Source organism: Trachurus trachurus (assembly GCF_905171665.1).
Source record: "Trachurus trachurus genome assembly, chromosome: 24".
Lineage (NCBI taxonomy): Eukaryota > Metazoa > Chordata > Actinopteri > Carangiformes > Carangidae > Trachurus > Trachurus trachurus.
Window position 1 is genome coordinate 25,521,639 of NC_139910.1, and position 13,061 is coordinate 25,534,699.

Here is a 13,061-nt window from a genome sequence, read left to right on the forward strand (position 1 = left end):
GTGGTGGTGGTGGTGGGGGATTAGCAACACAAACAATGGTATCCCTGCACAATTAGCAAATTACCCTAATGATTTAATTAGGATGGGAGGAATGCATTGCCAATGTCATGTGCATAATTATTGATTTATTTGCATTTGAGTGTGACAGGGTAAATTGCAAGCAAGCCAAGCACAAGTGACATGTGGTGTTCGTCAAGGATATGCTTTATTCCACATTCCTTGCTGCTGACTGTGCACATCCACGACCTTGTGCAGCACTAAGGATGCTCTCATTAAAGTCATGCATCAATGTCTATGTTGTCTTGTTTTGCTTGTCTCGTTCTCGTTCAGAAAACTGATGATTATTTAGTTAGCTAGGCCAACAATGTGCAATATGCATAATTAACCATAACACTATGTTATGTTCCTTAAAAGGTGTTTTATAAACTTTAAAGCGAAACCTTTGATCACAAAATAATAGAGTAGCCTATTAGTTTCAAAAGGACAGACAATGAAATTTGTATTGCAGACAACTATGGAAGCCAAACTGGAGCATGAAGGTATGATATCACCAAATATGTTTTTAAAGTTACCGTTGCCATACAATTTATTAAAATGTTTTGTTGGAAATACTCCAATCAATTCAAATAATTTTAATGTAGACCTACGTAGGCCTACATGAGATGCCCCAATAAAATCATTGTCTTCTGTTTTGTCTTGTAACTGTTTGTCTTAACACACAATGTTTGAATGTTCAGACAAATTGACAAATTTTAGTAAAAAAAATGTTTGATCAGAAACATACTGATTGCACCTTTCAAACTAAGATGCTTTAAATAAACGAATAAAACCCGTAATACATCACACTCGCCTGTGGATGATATCGACAGGTGGGTGTGTTGTTTTTTTTTCCTCCGACGTTTTGGTCCTACATTCTTGCCGTACCCGCTGACGTCACACCAGAGCGACAAGCAACAATGGTAAGTGAGCAAGCAATTTTCTCCGTGGCTCGTATATTTATCACATTTTAACGTATTATCCTCCATTGTAACATAATTCGCTGTGATTGAAAGGTAAATATTCGCATTGCCATGTAATTCCAAATGGTTTTGTGTTTTATTTCTGTAGTAACTACGGAGTTAAAAGTCTGAAGTAGCTCACTAGCCTGAGGCTAGCGACGTTAGCTTTTCTCCCGGTTAGCGGTGGTCATATTTTTTGCTTTTTCCAGCGAAGTCATTCATAGTGTCGAGAGGGCTTTTTCCTCAGTGGTAGCTATTTCTTTGTGAATTACAGTGACACCGTTATTATTCGCTCTCCTTTCATTGAAACTGACCCGTTTTGCTAACAGAGCAGGTAACGGCGACGTGAGCTAACCGTTGTAAACAGTTCTGCTAATGAGATAATAAAGAAATCACTGTCACACACACTGTAACACAGAGAAACTACTCCTTTCTCAACATTAACGACTGATATCTGGAAATCTTCTAGGGTCAAAGCCAGAGTGGAGGCCATGGTCCGGGGGGAGGCAAGAAGGATGACAAGGTGAGAATGACACAGCTTCTGCTAGCTTACCACTGGACCTACATGTCGTGATAGCCAAATATAATCACCTCAATTACTGGCTTGTTATTGGCACTAAATTGTTAGAGTAAAATAATAACCAACATTAGCACGTCTGATGTGTTTTGATGAATTAACCTATATATAGGATGGTTCTTTGTAGCAGCCGTGCAATGTGCTACAAACTCACAATACCTCACATTTAGTAATGTTCCCTAATATTTCGTTTTCTTAACATTGGATATGTTACGATTAAACAATGATTTACAATAATCCATTGAATGTAAAGAGAAAATACCACTTGGTTGGCTGATAATGTAAGGATAATAATCAAGGGATTTTTGTGTTGTGCTTATGTTGCTGCAAATATGGATATGTCTGTTACATTTCTGTGTAAGGCCAACACCATAGTTGATGTATTTTTCCTTCTGGTGTGTCTAATCACTGTATTTGTGTGTGTGTGTGTTGAAGGATAAGAAAAAGAAGTATGAGCCTCCAATTCCCACCAGAGTTGGTAAGAAAAAGAAGAAGACTAAGGGACCAGATGCCGCCAGCAAACTACCATTGGGTAAGAACTGAAAAGACAATGAGTTATAAAGACATATCGGTCAGTACTGTTCTTTTCTCAGGTGTAGTGCACTGCCCACACCACTTTGCTGTTTTCTAGGGATCCCAGATCCATGAAAAAAAAAAGTTGGGCGTTTTTCTCTCATTATTTGCTGTTTCACTGTGTAATTGGAGCTGCACTGTCCATCTTTGGAGGTGTGCAGTCAGCAGCAATACTGAGAAAAAGGAGAATGTAAGCAATAGTAATATGATCTGATATAGCTGGAGGGAGTAAATGCACAATATTGACTTCCAAATTCAAGAGGAAAGCCAAAATCTTATTGTCCCAGTGTTTATATAATTTCTCATATTGAGGTCTAACACCATCTGTATTTCAGTCACCCCTCACACTCAGTGCCGCCTGAAGCTACTAAAGCAGGAGCGCATCAAAGACTACCTACTGATGGAGGAAGAGTTCATCAGGAACCAGGAACAGATGAAACCCCTGGAAGAGAAACAGGAGGTCAGTCTTTGTGGCATTAGCAAAACACATGCTTATGCATTTCATGTTTTGGAAAAACTTAGAGAAAGTAATCAACGGTGTGTCTTTGTTTTCTGAACAGGAGGAGAGGTCCAAGGTGGATGACCTGAGAGGGACTCCCATGTCTGTGGGCACCCTTGAAGAAATCATTGATGACAACCACGCCATTGTCTCCACCTCAGTGGGATCAGAGCATTATGTTAGCATCTTGTCTTTTGTTGATAAGGATCTGCTAGAGCCAGGTTGCTCCGTCCTGCTCAACCACAAGGTAATGTATTATCATAAATAATAAGAATACTGACGTTAGGCCTCTTTTGCCTGCAAGAAGGTTAATCAGGTTAATTGCAGTTCATGGCTTCCTGATAATTTGTAATTTTTCATTTTATATAATTAGTATCTGAATTACTTAACAGTCCACCAGTCCTACCAGTTAGTTTTTATGATTCTCCAACACTGTGTACAGCCACCTTTCTTAAATAATCCTCACCAGTTCTCCTGTGTGTGTCTGTCCTGTTTAGGTTCATGCTGTGATTGGGGTGCTGATGGATGACACTGATCCCTTGGTGACAGTGATGAAGGTGGAGAAGGCCCCTCAAGAAACCTATGCTGACATTGGAGGGCTGGACAATCAGATCCAAGAGATCAAGGTACGTAGTATCCTCAAGTGAGAGCTAGGGCTGGGCGATAAAACGATAACGATATATATCGCGATATAACTTTACTCAATAGCAATATGAAACGTGGTCGATAGAAAGTCGATAGTTTTCATTCATTCATGTTTTTGACAGAAAACACAAACAGCCAATTAAAACGAGAGTTGCGCCGCGCTGGACCAATGGCTGAGCCAGCAGGTTAGGTTGACACAGCACAGGAGGACATTCAAGACAACACAACAACATGTGGTAATGTTTGGGCTGCTACAGCCGTGCGCGTCAGCAGCGCAACATCGCCGGAAAGAAAGAGAGAGGATGAGTGTTGCCTCGAAAGAAAAAATGAAGGAGAACTTGGACGAGTGACTGTGAAAGAACGCGTGGTACGTCATGTTTACATTAACCCCGAGATACAGTACTGTAAACAACGCTAAACTTTAACCACGGAGACACCAGGCAGTCGGAGCGGCTCGCCGTCACACATCAAAGGGAGCGCAGTCACGGCGTAGCCGCTCTGCTGCTGCTGCTGCTGCTGATGTTGTGTTCACACTGACAGACGCACCTCAACTGTGCCGACCTAAACACTGACCACTGGCGAAGCAAGCGCTAACAGCGGCGGTTACTCTTCCTTTTTCTTTTTCCGCCGGGTTTATGCTGAGAATGATCGCTAATTAGACGGTCAGGTCCGGGTTTTAATTTGCACGTCCGTTTATAACTGTAGCAGCAGCAGAGAGATGGAGCAGCTCCTGTATGAAGAGTGTGGCTCTGACCTAACTCCTGTATGATGTAATGTTAAAGAACGCCTGAACAGTGGAGTGATAATGTCTGTAAAAGTCCCAGACTGTTATACTGTATATCAGCACTCATGGAATGTCTCCTGTCCAATCAAATTACTGTTGTATAAATATATATACCAGTTTTATTTATCTGAAACTACTCATTGCTTTTATTATATGTTCATCATTACATCTGCATGTTCAGTTTTTGACAGAAAATAAATATTTAAATAAAAAATAACCTTCTGATATCTTCAAATCTCACTTGTGTGTATAATGGAACATTTAGGCTTGACAAAAATAGTGACTTGAGTCATATCGTAATATATATCGATATCGACTGATATGAAAAAGATTATCGTGATAGGATTTTTTCTCATATCGCCCAGCCCTAGTGAGAGCCCAAAGTCTACATTTTAAAGGGATAGTTCAACATTTTGGCAAATTGGCCCATTGCCATAATCCCTACAGTTTTATAACGGCGGAGCTGCTCAGAGCTACCCTACGGAGGCTCATGGAATTTCTTGGTTTCCCTCATCAAACTCACCAAATACACAATCCAACAACTTCAAAACGCTCTTGTGGACAAGTTGTGACCTGCACATTCCGTTATTATCTGTTAGCTTGGTGAATGTGCAGGTTGCAACTTGTCCTTGAGAGCGTTTTGGAGTTGTTGGATTGTGTATTTGATGAGTTTGATGAGGGAAACCAAGAAATTTCAAGAACCTCCGTAGCGTAGCTCTGAACAGCTCACGGCTTTGCTCCGCCATTCTAAAAATTAAAGGTGACAAACCTACTCCTAAGACTATAGGGATTATGGCAAGGGGCCAATTTGCCAAAATGTTGAAATATCCCTTTAATATGATAGTTCTGTTTGCTTGGTTATCTGAAAAAAACGCATCGTTAATGCTTGTAGCCTCCACACAGTAACGTGTATGCATCACTTGAACTACATTTCTTAATCAACCATCATATAATGTGAAGTTTTTAACATCAGTTCAACATCATAATTAAAGGTCAAAGCTGACTGTCGTTCTCTGTTGTGTTAAACAGGAGTCTGTGGAGCTGCCTCTTACACATCCAGAGTATTATGAGGAGATGGGTATTAAACCTCCCAAAGGTGTCATCCTGTACGGTCCACCTGGCACAGGTAAATTCTTCCATTAAACATCTGCAAAAAGGGGGCTGCCGCTTCACCCAGCTGGCTCTCTGCCAAGGTGCTGAAGGTATCAAAAGTGTCCAAACTGAAGAAAAAGATCTCCGCACACTTGGGTCTATGCAATTTCACTTTATTAAAGGCTAAGCTTTCGGTCTCAGATGACGTTCATCAGAGCAATACCGAGACCGAAAGCTTAGCCTTTAATAAAGTGAAATTGCATAGATCCAAGTGTGCGGAGATCTTTTTCTTCAGTTCCATTAAACATCTAAAAGTTTTTAGAGGCTACTATCCTTCCTACCAGTAAAGTTGTTATCATTATCCTCGCTGCCTTACATCATGTTGTAGAGAAAACATGAAATGCTTTCAAGCCGTTTGCTCAGTGGTGTAGTGATAACAGTTCTTAGTCTCCACTTTAAATAAACCATTAGAGAATTATCAACTATTCATGAACATACTTAAAAACCTATTAGTTTACTATGACTAGACAACAGTAATCAAATTCTATTACCATAGGGCAACAAATTGCCAAGATAATTTTGCCTTGAATTGGATGGTGTGTGGTGTTTTGTCTGTAAGGGTCCTGAAACCATAGAATATACAATTCCAGGAAAAGTGTAAAGTGATGACAGCTGTACACAGTTGTGTTATATACAAGTAGTTGGTTACAGTTATGATTACGGTTGGTTGTGGTGCAAATTTAATATTTTGTAGGTTTGAGGCATCTACCTGCAGAACACCTACTTTTAAATGAAAATTTCTTCTGTTTATGCTTTATTACTTTTCTTCCAAGAACTTAGAAAGACCAAAAAATAAATTGGAGATCAAGAAAAGAAAAGCTCAGATATGTCTTCTGGACAGAAATGGCAAAGCAAAACCTCCCATATGACAGTAAAGGGGACTGTAAGGGGAAGTGCAGTGTTGATGTACCAGCAATGAAGTCAACATGAGGAGTTTTGAAAACAAGTGCTGTGGACAGATTACATTTATACTGAGCTTTTGACCACAGTCACTAGTGGTGTGTTTAGAGGGGGAAAAGGAGCAGCATTTAATGAAAAGGACAACTTTCCAAATGTTAAGCTCCAGGGTAGAAGTGTTCTGCTTTAGGGTTGTGTGACAGCCGGTGGCACAGGAAACATGGCACGGATAGAGGGAGGAATAGATTCCATTAAATATCAGGACATTACGGATGCAAATGTCACACAGCGAGCCAAGGAAGCAAAACTCAAAAGAAGCTGCTTTCCTAAACATAACAATTATCCAACGCCATGAAGTACCTCAAGAAGCCCAAGCTGAGTTTTTTTTAATGACTCATGCCGACCCTGTTTGTGCATCAACATTGCAGAGTGGACCGATGCTCCACCACTCCTGTGTCAGCTCGACCCTTCTGCAGCTCCTTTGCAGTCAAATGAGACACTTTGCCTTTTCTGTCCAGAGGAAACAAAAGTTTTCTCGGTCTTTCATTTCTTTCAAGTCCACGGATAAAAAGTAACAGAGCACTCATTTTGGTTTATAGGCTCATTTTAATGTTAGTTGGCTGCAGGGGTTGTATGTACTTCTTCAACAAAATATCTAATTAGCTCAGGGGTGCCCAACCTTTTGCATACAACAGTTCTTAATGTTATCAGTATGCATCAGTTTGTTTCTACACTTTCTGTGTACTCCATTCCCCAGAAATCTCTTGTGATTTTCCAGATAAAACAAAAAAATCCACAAAATATAGAATGTGCTGGGGGGTGAGGAACTTTTGCATATGTGCTCCAAAAGAAATTAAAGAAAAAATGTCCGCACACTGCTCAATGAAGCGCCCGATTTTTTATTATAAATGACAACGTTTCAACCAGTTTTGAGTCTTCTTCAGGTCATCAGATGACCAGTGTGCGGACATTTTTTCTTTTTCTTTCACTACTTTTTTTGTCCTGCACCTGCCTACCAGTTGGATGTGCGTGCACTTTCCCCCCAAAAGAAATGAGACATTTAAATGAGATACAGTGGGAAGAAGAAATTGAACCCATTGAAATGATGTGTATGTTTAACCCATTAAGACCGGGGGCGACGTATACGTTGTTTGAGCCCTGCCGCCGGGAGTGACCTGTGTGTCATTTACACCTTGCTGCCGGGAGCAGCGTCTGTGTCATTTCGGTGGTTCCTGGTGATTGGGCGTTTTTAAATAATAGGGAGAGCTTACTACTCCTACAATCAAACACAATGTACTTTACCTCACAGCACACATATTCGTGTATGTTTCTCATTAAGATTGTCCTCCAAACCTAACATCCATGGAAAGAGGACCCTTCAGCCTGTTACATCTATACATGATATTAGGAATGAGGACCTATGAAGTCTGGAGTTCACTCACACTTGAGTTTGTTCATCTGCTGATGTGACGTATCATTAAAAAAGAGACGTCAGAAGACAGACAGTCAAGAATTGTTGGCTTGCATGAAGCAGGAAAAGGTTACAGAGTCATCTAGGAGCAGTCAGAACTGTATGAATTAAACTACAGTCGGAGCTCAGAACTTTTCTGTGGAAGAAAACTCTTTATATGACACATCTTAAGAATATATCTGATCCTAAATTGTGCTTTAAAGTCCAAAAGTCCTTCTGAACATTGAGCAGGTTATTGCTGCCAGAGGAGCTTTGAAAAGTTATTGAATCCAAAGGTTCTCTCACTTTCTCAACCTGCTCTGTGAATATTTTATGTTGGTGTTGAATAACGATATGAAAATCTTAATTTTTATGTTTTGAGCTTTAGCACATTGTGCTTGCCTGTAGTTTTGACATGGATATGGATCCAATCATATTTTATGACCAATTAGTGCAGAAACCATGTACGTCTAAAAGGTCCACATACTTTGTCTCAGCGCTGGGTGTTTGAAAAATGCCATGGAAACCTGCCAGAGCCTTAGAAATAGTAGCTACTGTTCACCAGCTCTTAACCATTTGACTGAAAATGTTTCTATAAATGTCTCAAAAATCTCATTAGTGTTTCCATTCAACCCTGTTATGGATTAATGACATTCATATGGTCTTCAGCAGTGTGTAGGATGGGACTTGTAGATGAAATAGTCTTTTGTTGTTTTGCTATGCTAAATATACAGGCGCATCTCAATAAATAAGGATATCAGCAGTCGTCTCCATGATAGTGTAGCTACTGAACCAGACTAAGACCATTTAAAGGCTCAGGGAAGCTTTGACGGTGTTTGGAGTTAATTAGCTGATTAGAGTATGACACCATTAGGCTACAATAGTGAACTTGCACAATATTCAAATGTTTTGATTTACTGAATTTTGGACTTTCATTAAACGTAAACCACTGTCATTACAATTAAAATATATGAAGACATGAAATATTTCAGTCTGTATAATGAATATGAGTTTCACTATTAAAGGAACTTTTCCATGATATTCTAATTCATTGAAATGCGCCTGTAAACTGTGAAATGTGTCAGTCTATTTGCTGAACTTGCCCCTGTTGTGTGTGTGTGTGTGTGTGTGTGTGTGTGTGTACTAGGTAAAACACTGCTCGCCAAGGCCGTAGCCAATCAGACATCAGCCACCTTCCTGCGCGTGGTGGGCTCAGAGCTGATCCAGAAGTACCTGGGGGACGGACCCAAGCTGGTCCGAGAGCTGTTCAGGGTGGCGGAGGAGCACGCACCCTCCATCGTCTTCATCGACGAGATCGACGCCATCGGCACTAAAAGGTACAAAGAGCTCCACTTGAAGCTGCTTAGAGCGACAGCGTCAGAGCAGGGACGGTGTAGCTCCTGTGGAGCTGAGGAGTCAGGAGTGGATGATGAGGTGTTGGATTAGTGAGTGTGAAAACTGGCGGTGCCTTTTATTAGACCACAAATGTATTTTCATCCAGTTGGTGACAGCACATCAACAGCTCCAGGCTGCAGAGTTTGTTTTTTCATCGCCTACCTGAAGGTGTTTTATTGTCTGGCAAGATTTAAAGGGATACTTCACCCCAAATCAATAATTCACCAATTTTCTATTCACCATCATGCCAAGGAAGGGTTTGAAAAACTTTCATAGTCATCAAAACGCTATTGGAGTTCTAGGGGGGGTCCAGCTAGCAACAGATTTTCATATAATGGCAGCGGATTGTGCTCACTTTTTTTTAATTGTCCAAAGCACACACTATGAAACATCCGAATACCTCCATACTGCTCGTCTGTACTGACCCAAGTGACCTGAAGCTGCCACATGAAAAATTTGTTAGGAAAAAATTAATTTGATCTCTGTTTTTAGTCTTGTAGTAGTAGCTCCCAGTGGCTGTGCGAGATTTGCTGTGAGATGTTCTTCCGTGTTTACATCATACATCCGATAGTTTACAACGACGAACCAACATCTCACAGCAAATCTCACGCATGCGCACAAACTTCAACAGAGCCACTGGGAGCTACTGCTACTACAACAAGACTAAAAACAGAGATCAAATTATTTTTATCCAAATAACTTTTTCATGTGGCGGCTTCAGGACACTTGGGTCAGTACAGACGAGCAGTATAGAGGTATTTGGATGTTTCATAGTGTGTGTTTTGGACAATTCAAAAGTGAGCACAATCGGCTGCCATTATATGAAAATCCGTTGGCAGCCGGACCCCTAACCCTCCAAAAACCTTTAACTCCAAAAATTCTCCTAACCCTTCCTTGCTTGGCATGACGGTGAGTAGAAAATTGGTGAATTATTGATTTTGGGTGAAGCATCCCTTTAAAAATCTATCTTGTAAGCTTGTAAGCTTGACAAACTATGCACATCATTGTCAGTTTGTTTAGCAGGTGGGTGTGATGTAAGACAGAACATACAGGACCAGCGGCGATAGGGAGTGTGTCGATTCTTTTTCTTCCCTTTCAGAGCAAAGTGTAAAAATATCAGATCTAGCTTTGCTACATGATGTACTGGCACAAGTAAATGATTGAGTCTGTACCTACCTTTGGTTGGATGTTGACTTAAATAATAAATGAGCTCACATTGGCTTTTTACTACACACGGAAACGACAGGCAGCTCAAAGAAATGTGTTGGTGAAAACAAGACTACATGATCGAGGCCCGTGGAGTCTGAAGATGTAGGGCAGTGTAGTGTATTACATGAATTTTTAAGGTAACCGTGTATGTCCTGTGTGTTTTGTGCAGGTATGACTCAAACTCTGGAGGGGAGAGGGAGATTCAGAGGACCATGCTGGAGCTGCTCAACCAGCTGGACGGCTTCGACTCGCGGGGAGACGTGAAAGTCATCATGGCGACCAATCGGATAGAAACCCTGGACCCAGCTCTCATCAGACCTGGTAGGTAGCACTCTGCCTCTGACTGTATCATCTACCTACTGAATGACTCAGTGGCATGTGGGAAAGGGCTGTTTGTGAGCCACAGCAGGTAGCAGAAACTAGAATGTCAAGCCCTCTTTAAAAACTGTCATGATAAAGGAGCTCACTTGTGCACAAGAAATGAATTGTACTTACACAACACAAAATGTTTCCTTGGTATTATAAACAAAAGACGAAATGAAAAATTTACATTTTTTTACAAAAAACATGGTTTTACTCATTTAAAAGCCTGTATTTATACATTCACTTGCATTGATTGTGATGTGTGTTCGCACTTGTTTGAACTATGTGATCAGCGATCAGATCTGATATCGGAATACTGAAGTGTTAAAGTCATCATACCCAAAGGCACTTCCTTAATTGAGTTCTTAAAAGATCAACATTTGATTAATTAACAAAATAATGATTGCTTGAAGTAGTGCACTGCTTTGCCTATTAATCACACTGATGTTGAGTGATTATCATTGGCTTTAATTACTGAATAAAATGGCAGAACAAAGGAAACCTGTGAATAGAGCTGGTTTGAAAACAGCTCGTCACATTTCTTTCCCCCATCTCCATCTCCTCAGGGAGAATTGACCGTAAGATCGAGTTTCCTCTGCCGGATGAGAAGACCAAGAGGAGGATCTTCCAGATCCACACCAGCCGCATGACAGTAGCGGATGATGTCACCCTCGACGACCTCATCCTGGCTAAAGACGACCTATCAGGAGCAGACATCAAGGTGAGGGCAAGGCTGTTGTCTCTCAGCTTCATGATGGTTTTCAGTCTCCTGCCAGTAGCTGAACTCCTAAACCTGCAAATCATTCTCACATCCCGATCCGACACATTGTTCTTCAGAGTAATGTGTCATAAAACATTACACCATGGCAACAGTTTATGTCTGTGCCCTCTTTTTACTCCTTTGCAGATGTGGTAGTATTTGAAATGTTATGTTGCCTTTAATATTAGAGTGACATCATAGATTCATCCAGGTAATTAGCATCAGTGTCGTGCTCAGACCTGGTTTAGTGGCTGAGTTCAACACATCTGGGCAGTGTGGGGCTTCACACTGTGGCAGTGTAGCCAAAGTGACATGAAGCTGTTTGAAGGTTTTAATAGCAAGTTTTCTAAATGACTCAAATCCTCCATTCAGAAAGATCCTCAGTGTTTACTGAACAGTCTTCTGGACTCAACTCTGCTGCCCTCATGTGGGACGCTGGAGAACGGCTTTCTCATTGGGCCTCCAGCTGAAATAGTGACTTTAGTGCAGATTGTATCTAATCATGTCAATATTTATTGTAAAATCAGACTTTGTTATAATTACACAACAAAGAGTAGAAACACGAAGGAAGTTAGAACAATCAGAAATAGTTATATTTATTGTCATGAATACAGGGTAAGGGAGTAGAGACAATACAAAATGGAAATGTACAAATAGTTTTTTACAGATTATAATCTCCAGTTGTCTTTATCATCAGCAGGTCAATGATCGTGTCATGTCACGTGATAATAAAAACAAGACTTTTGTTCAGTTTAATTCAGTGAAGATCATAAAGAAAACACAACACAAGGCTGCAGATGTTAATAACTTTGAGCTACATAGTTGTTGTTTAAGAACTTGATATGAATAAGGTGAGACGTCCACCCAGACGTGTTAGAAATCTGATTGTATGACAAGTAAAACAGACTCTAACTACAGCCATCTTTAGTTTAATATACTCTATATTTTTACAATAAACAACATTGTCAATTAAATTATTAGTGTTTGTTAGTTCTACAAATCCACTGTCTCAACATGCATTAGTTTCCCTCCCCTTTTTGGATATTAAGAGTCTGTTAAAAAGAAAAGTTAAACAACAGTTGATCTAAGCATAACCTTTATTAGAGCCTGGACCGAGTGTGACTCTTGCTCCTCTCTCCTCTCCCCGTGTCCTGCAGGCCATCTGCACAGAGGCCGGCCTCATGGCTCTGCGAGAACGCCGTATGAAAGTCACCAACGAAGACTTCAAGAAGTCCAAGGAAAACGTCCTGTACAAGAAGCAGGAGGGCACACCAGAGGGGCTTTACCTTTAACCTTAAACTTTTTATGTTACTCCCACCCCCCACCTTCACCCCTCCACCCTTATCTATCGCTGTGTGACAGAGAGGAGGCAGCTGTGGAGTTGTCTGTCTCCCCCAGAGAGAGTTTTGATATATTTTGTGCATGTCATGTCTGGCTTATCCCACTCTTCTACCGTTATGTGTTAAGACAGTAAATAAAATGACAAAAAAAAACATCAGTTTTCTCCTTTTTGTATTTACAGGAGCATTCGGACTCGCAGTTGCCTCATCTGTTGAGTCTGCTCTTTATTAGATTCCTGTATATTGATTCCGTGCTGGAATATCTTGGAATAATTAATCGCATGAATTATTCAATTAGCTCAGTCTCTGTTGTCGCCCTCGGTGTCACAAACAATTGGTCCTGTCAGTATGCGTAGTCATGTTTGTTATCATATTGTTCTCCTCGCCTACATCCTCACCGTGGCATATCTCTTATTTCA

At 40.7% G+C, this 13,061-nt stretch overlaps 1 protein-coding gene across 1 annotated transcript; it reads left to right on the forward strand.

Moving 5' to 3' along the window:
• The first annotated feature begins 875 nt into the window (after window positions 1–875).
• LOC311007289 (26S proteasome regulatory subunit 4) lies at window positions 876–12,795 on the forward strand. Its single transcript, XM_084000414.1, has 11 exons — window positions 876–959; window positions 1,468–1,521; window positions 2,011–2,107; window positions 2,484–2,608; window positions 2,709–2,894; window positions 3,145–3,273; window positions 5,106–5,202; window positions 8,723–8,912; window positions 10,349–10,500; window positions 11,109–11,263; window positions 12,460–12,795. The coding sequence occupies exons 1-11, from the start codon at window positions 957–959 to the stop codon at window positions 12,592–12,594; spliced, it is 1,323 nt and encodes a 440-aa protein (XP_083856540.1). The 5' UTR covers window positions 876–956; the 3' UTR covers window positions 12,595–12,795.
• Window positions 12,796–13,061: the final 266 nt, after the last annotated feature.

Excerpts from the sequence above, each read along its gene's own strand:
- LOC311007289 (XM_084000414.1), top strand. Across the intron at positions 2,108-2,483 it reads CGCCAGCAAACTACCATTGG|TCACCCCTCACACTCAGTGC; the intron begins GTAAGAACTGAA and ends TCTGTATTTCAG. Across the intron at positions 3,274-5,105 it reads ATCAGATCCAAGAGATCAAG|GAGTCTGTGGAGCTGCCTCT; the intron begins GTACGTAGTATC and ends TGTGTTAAACAG.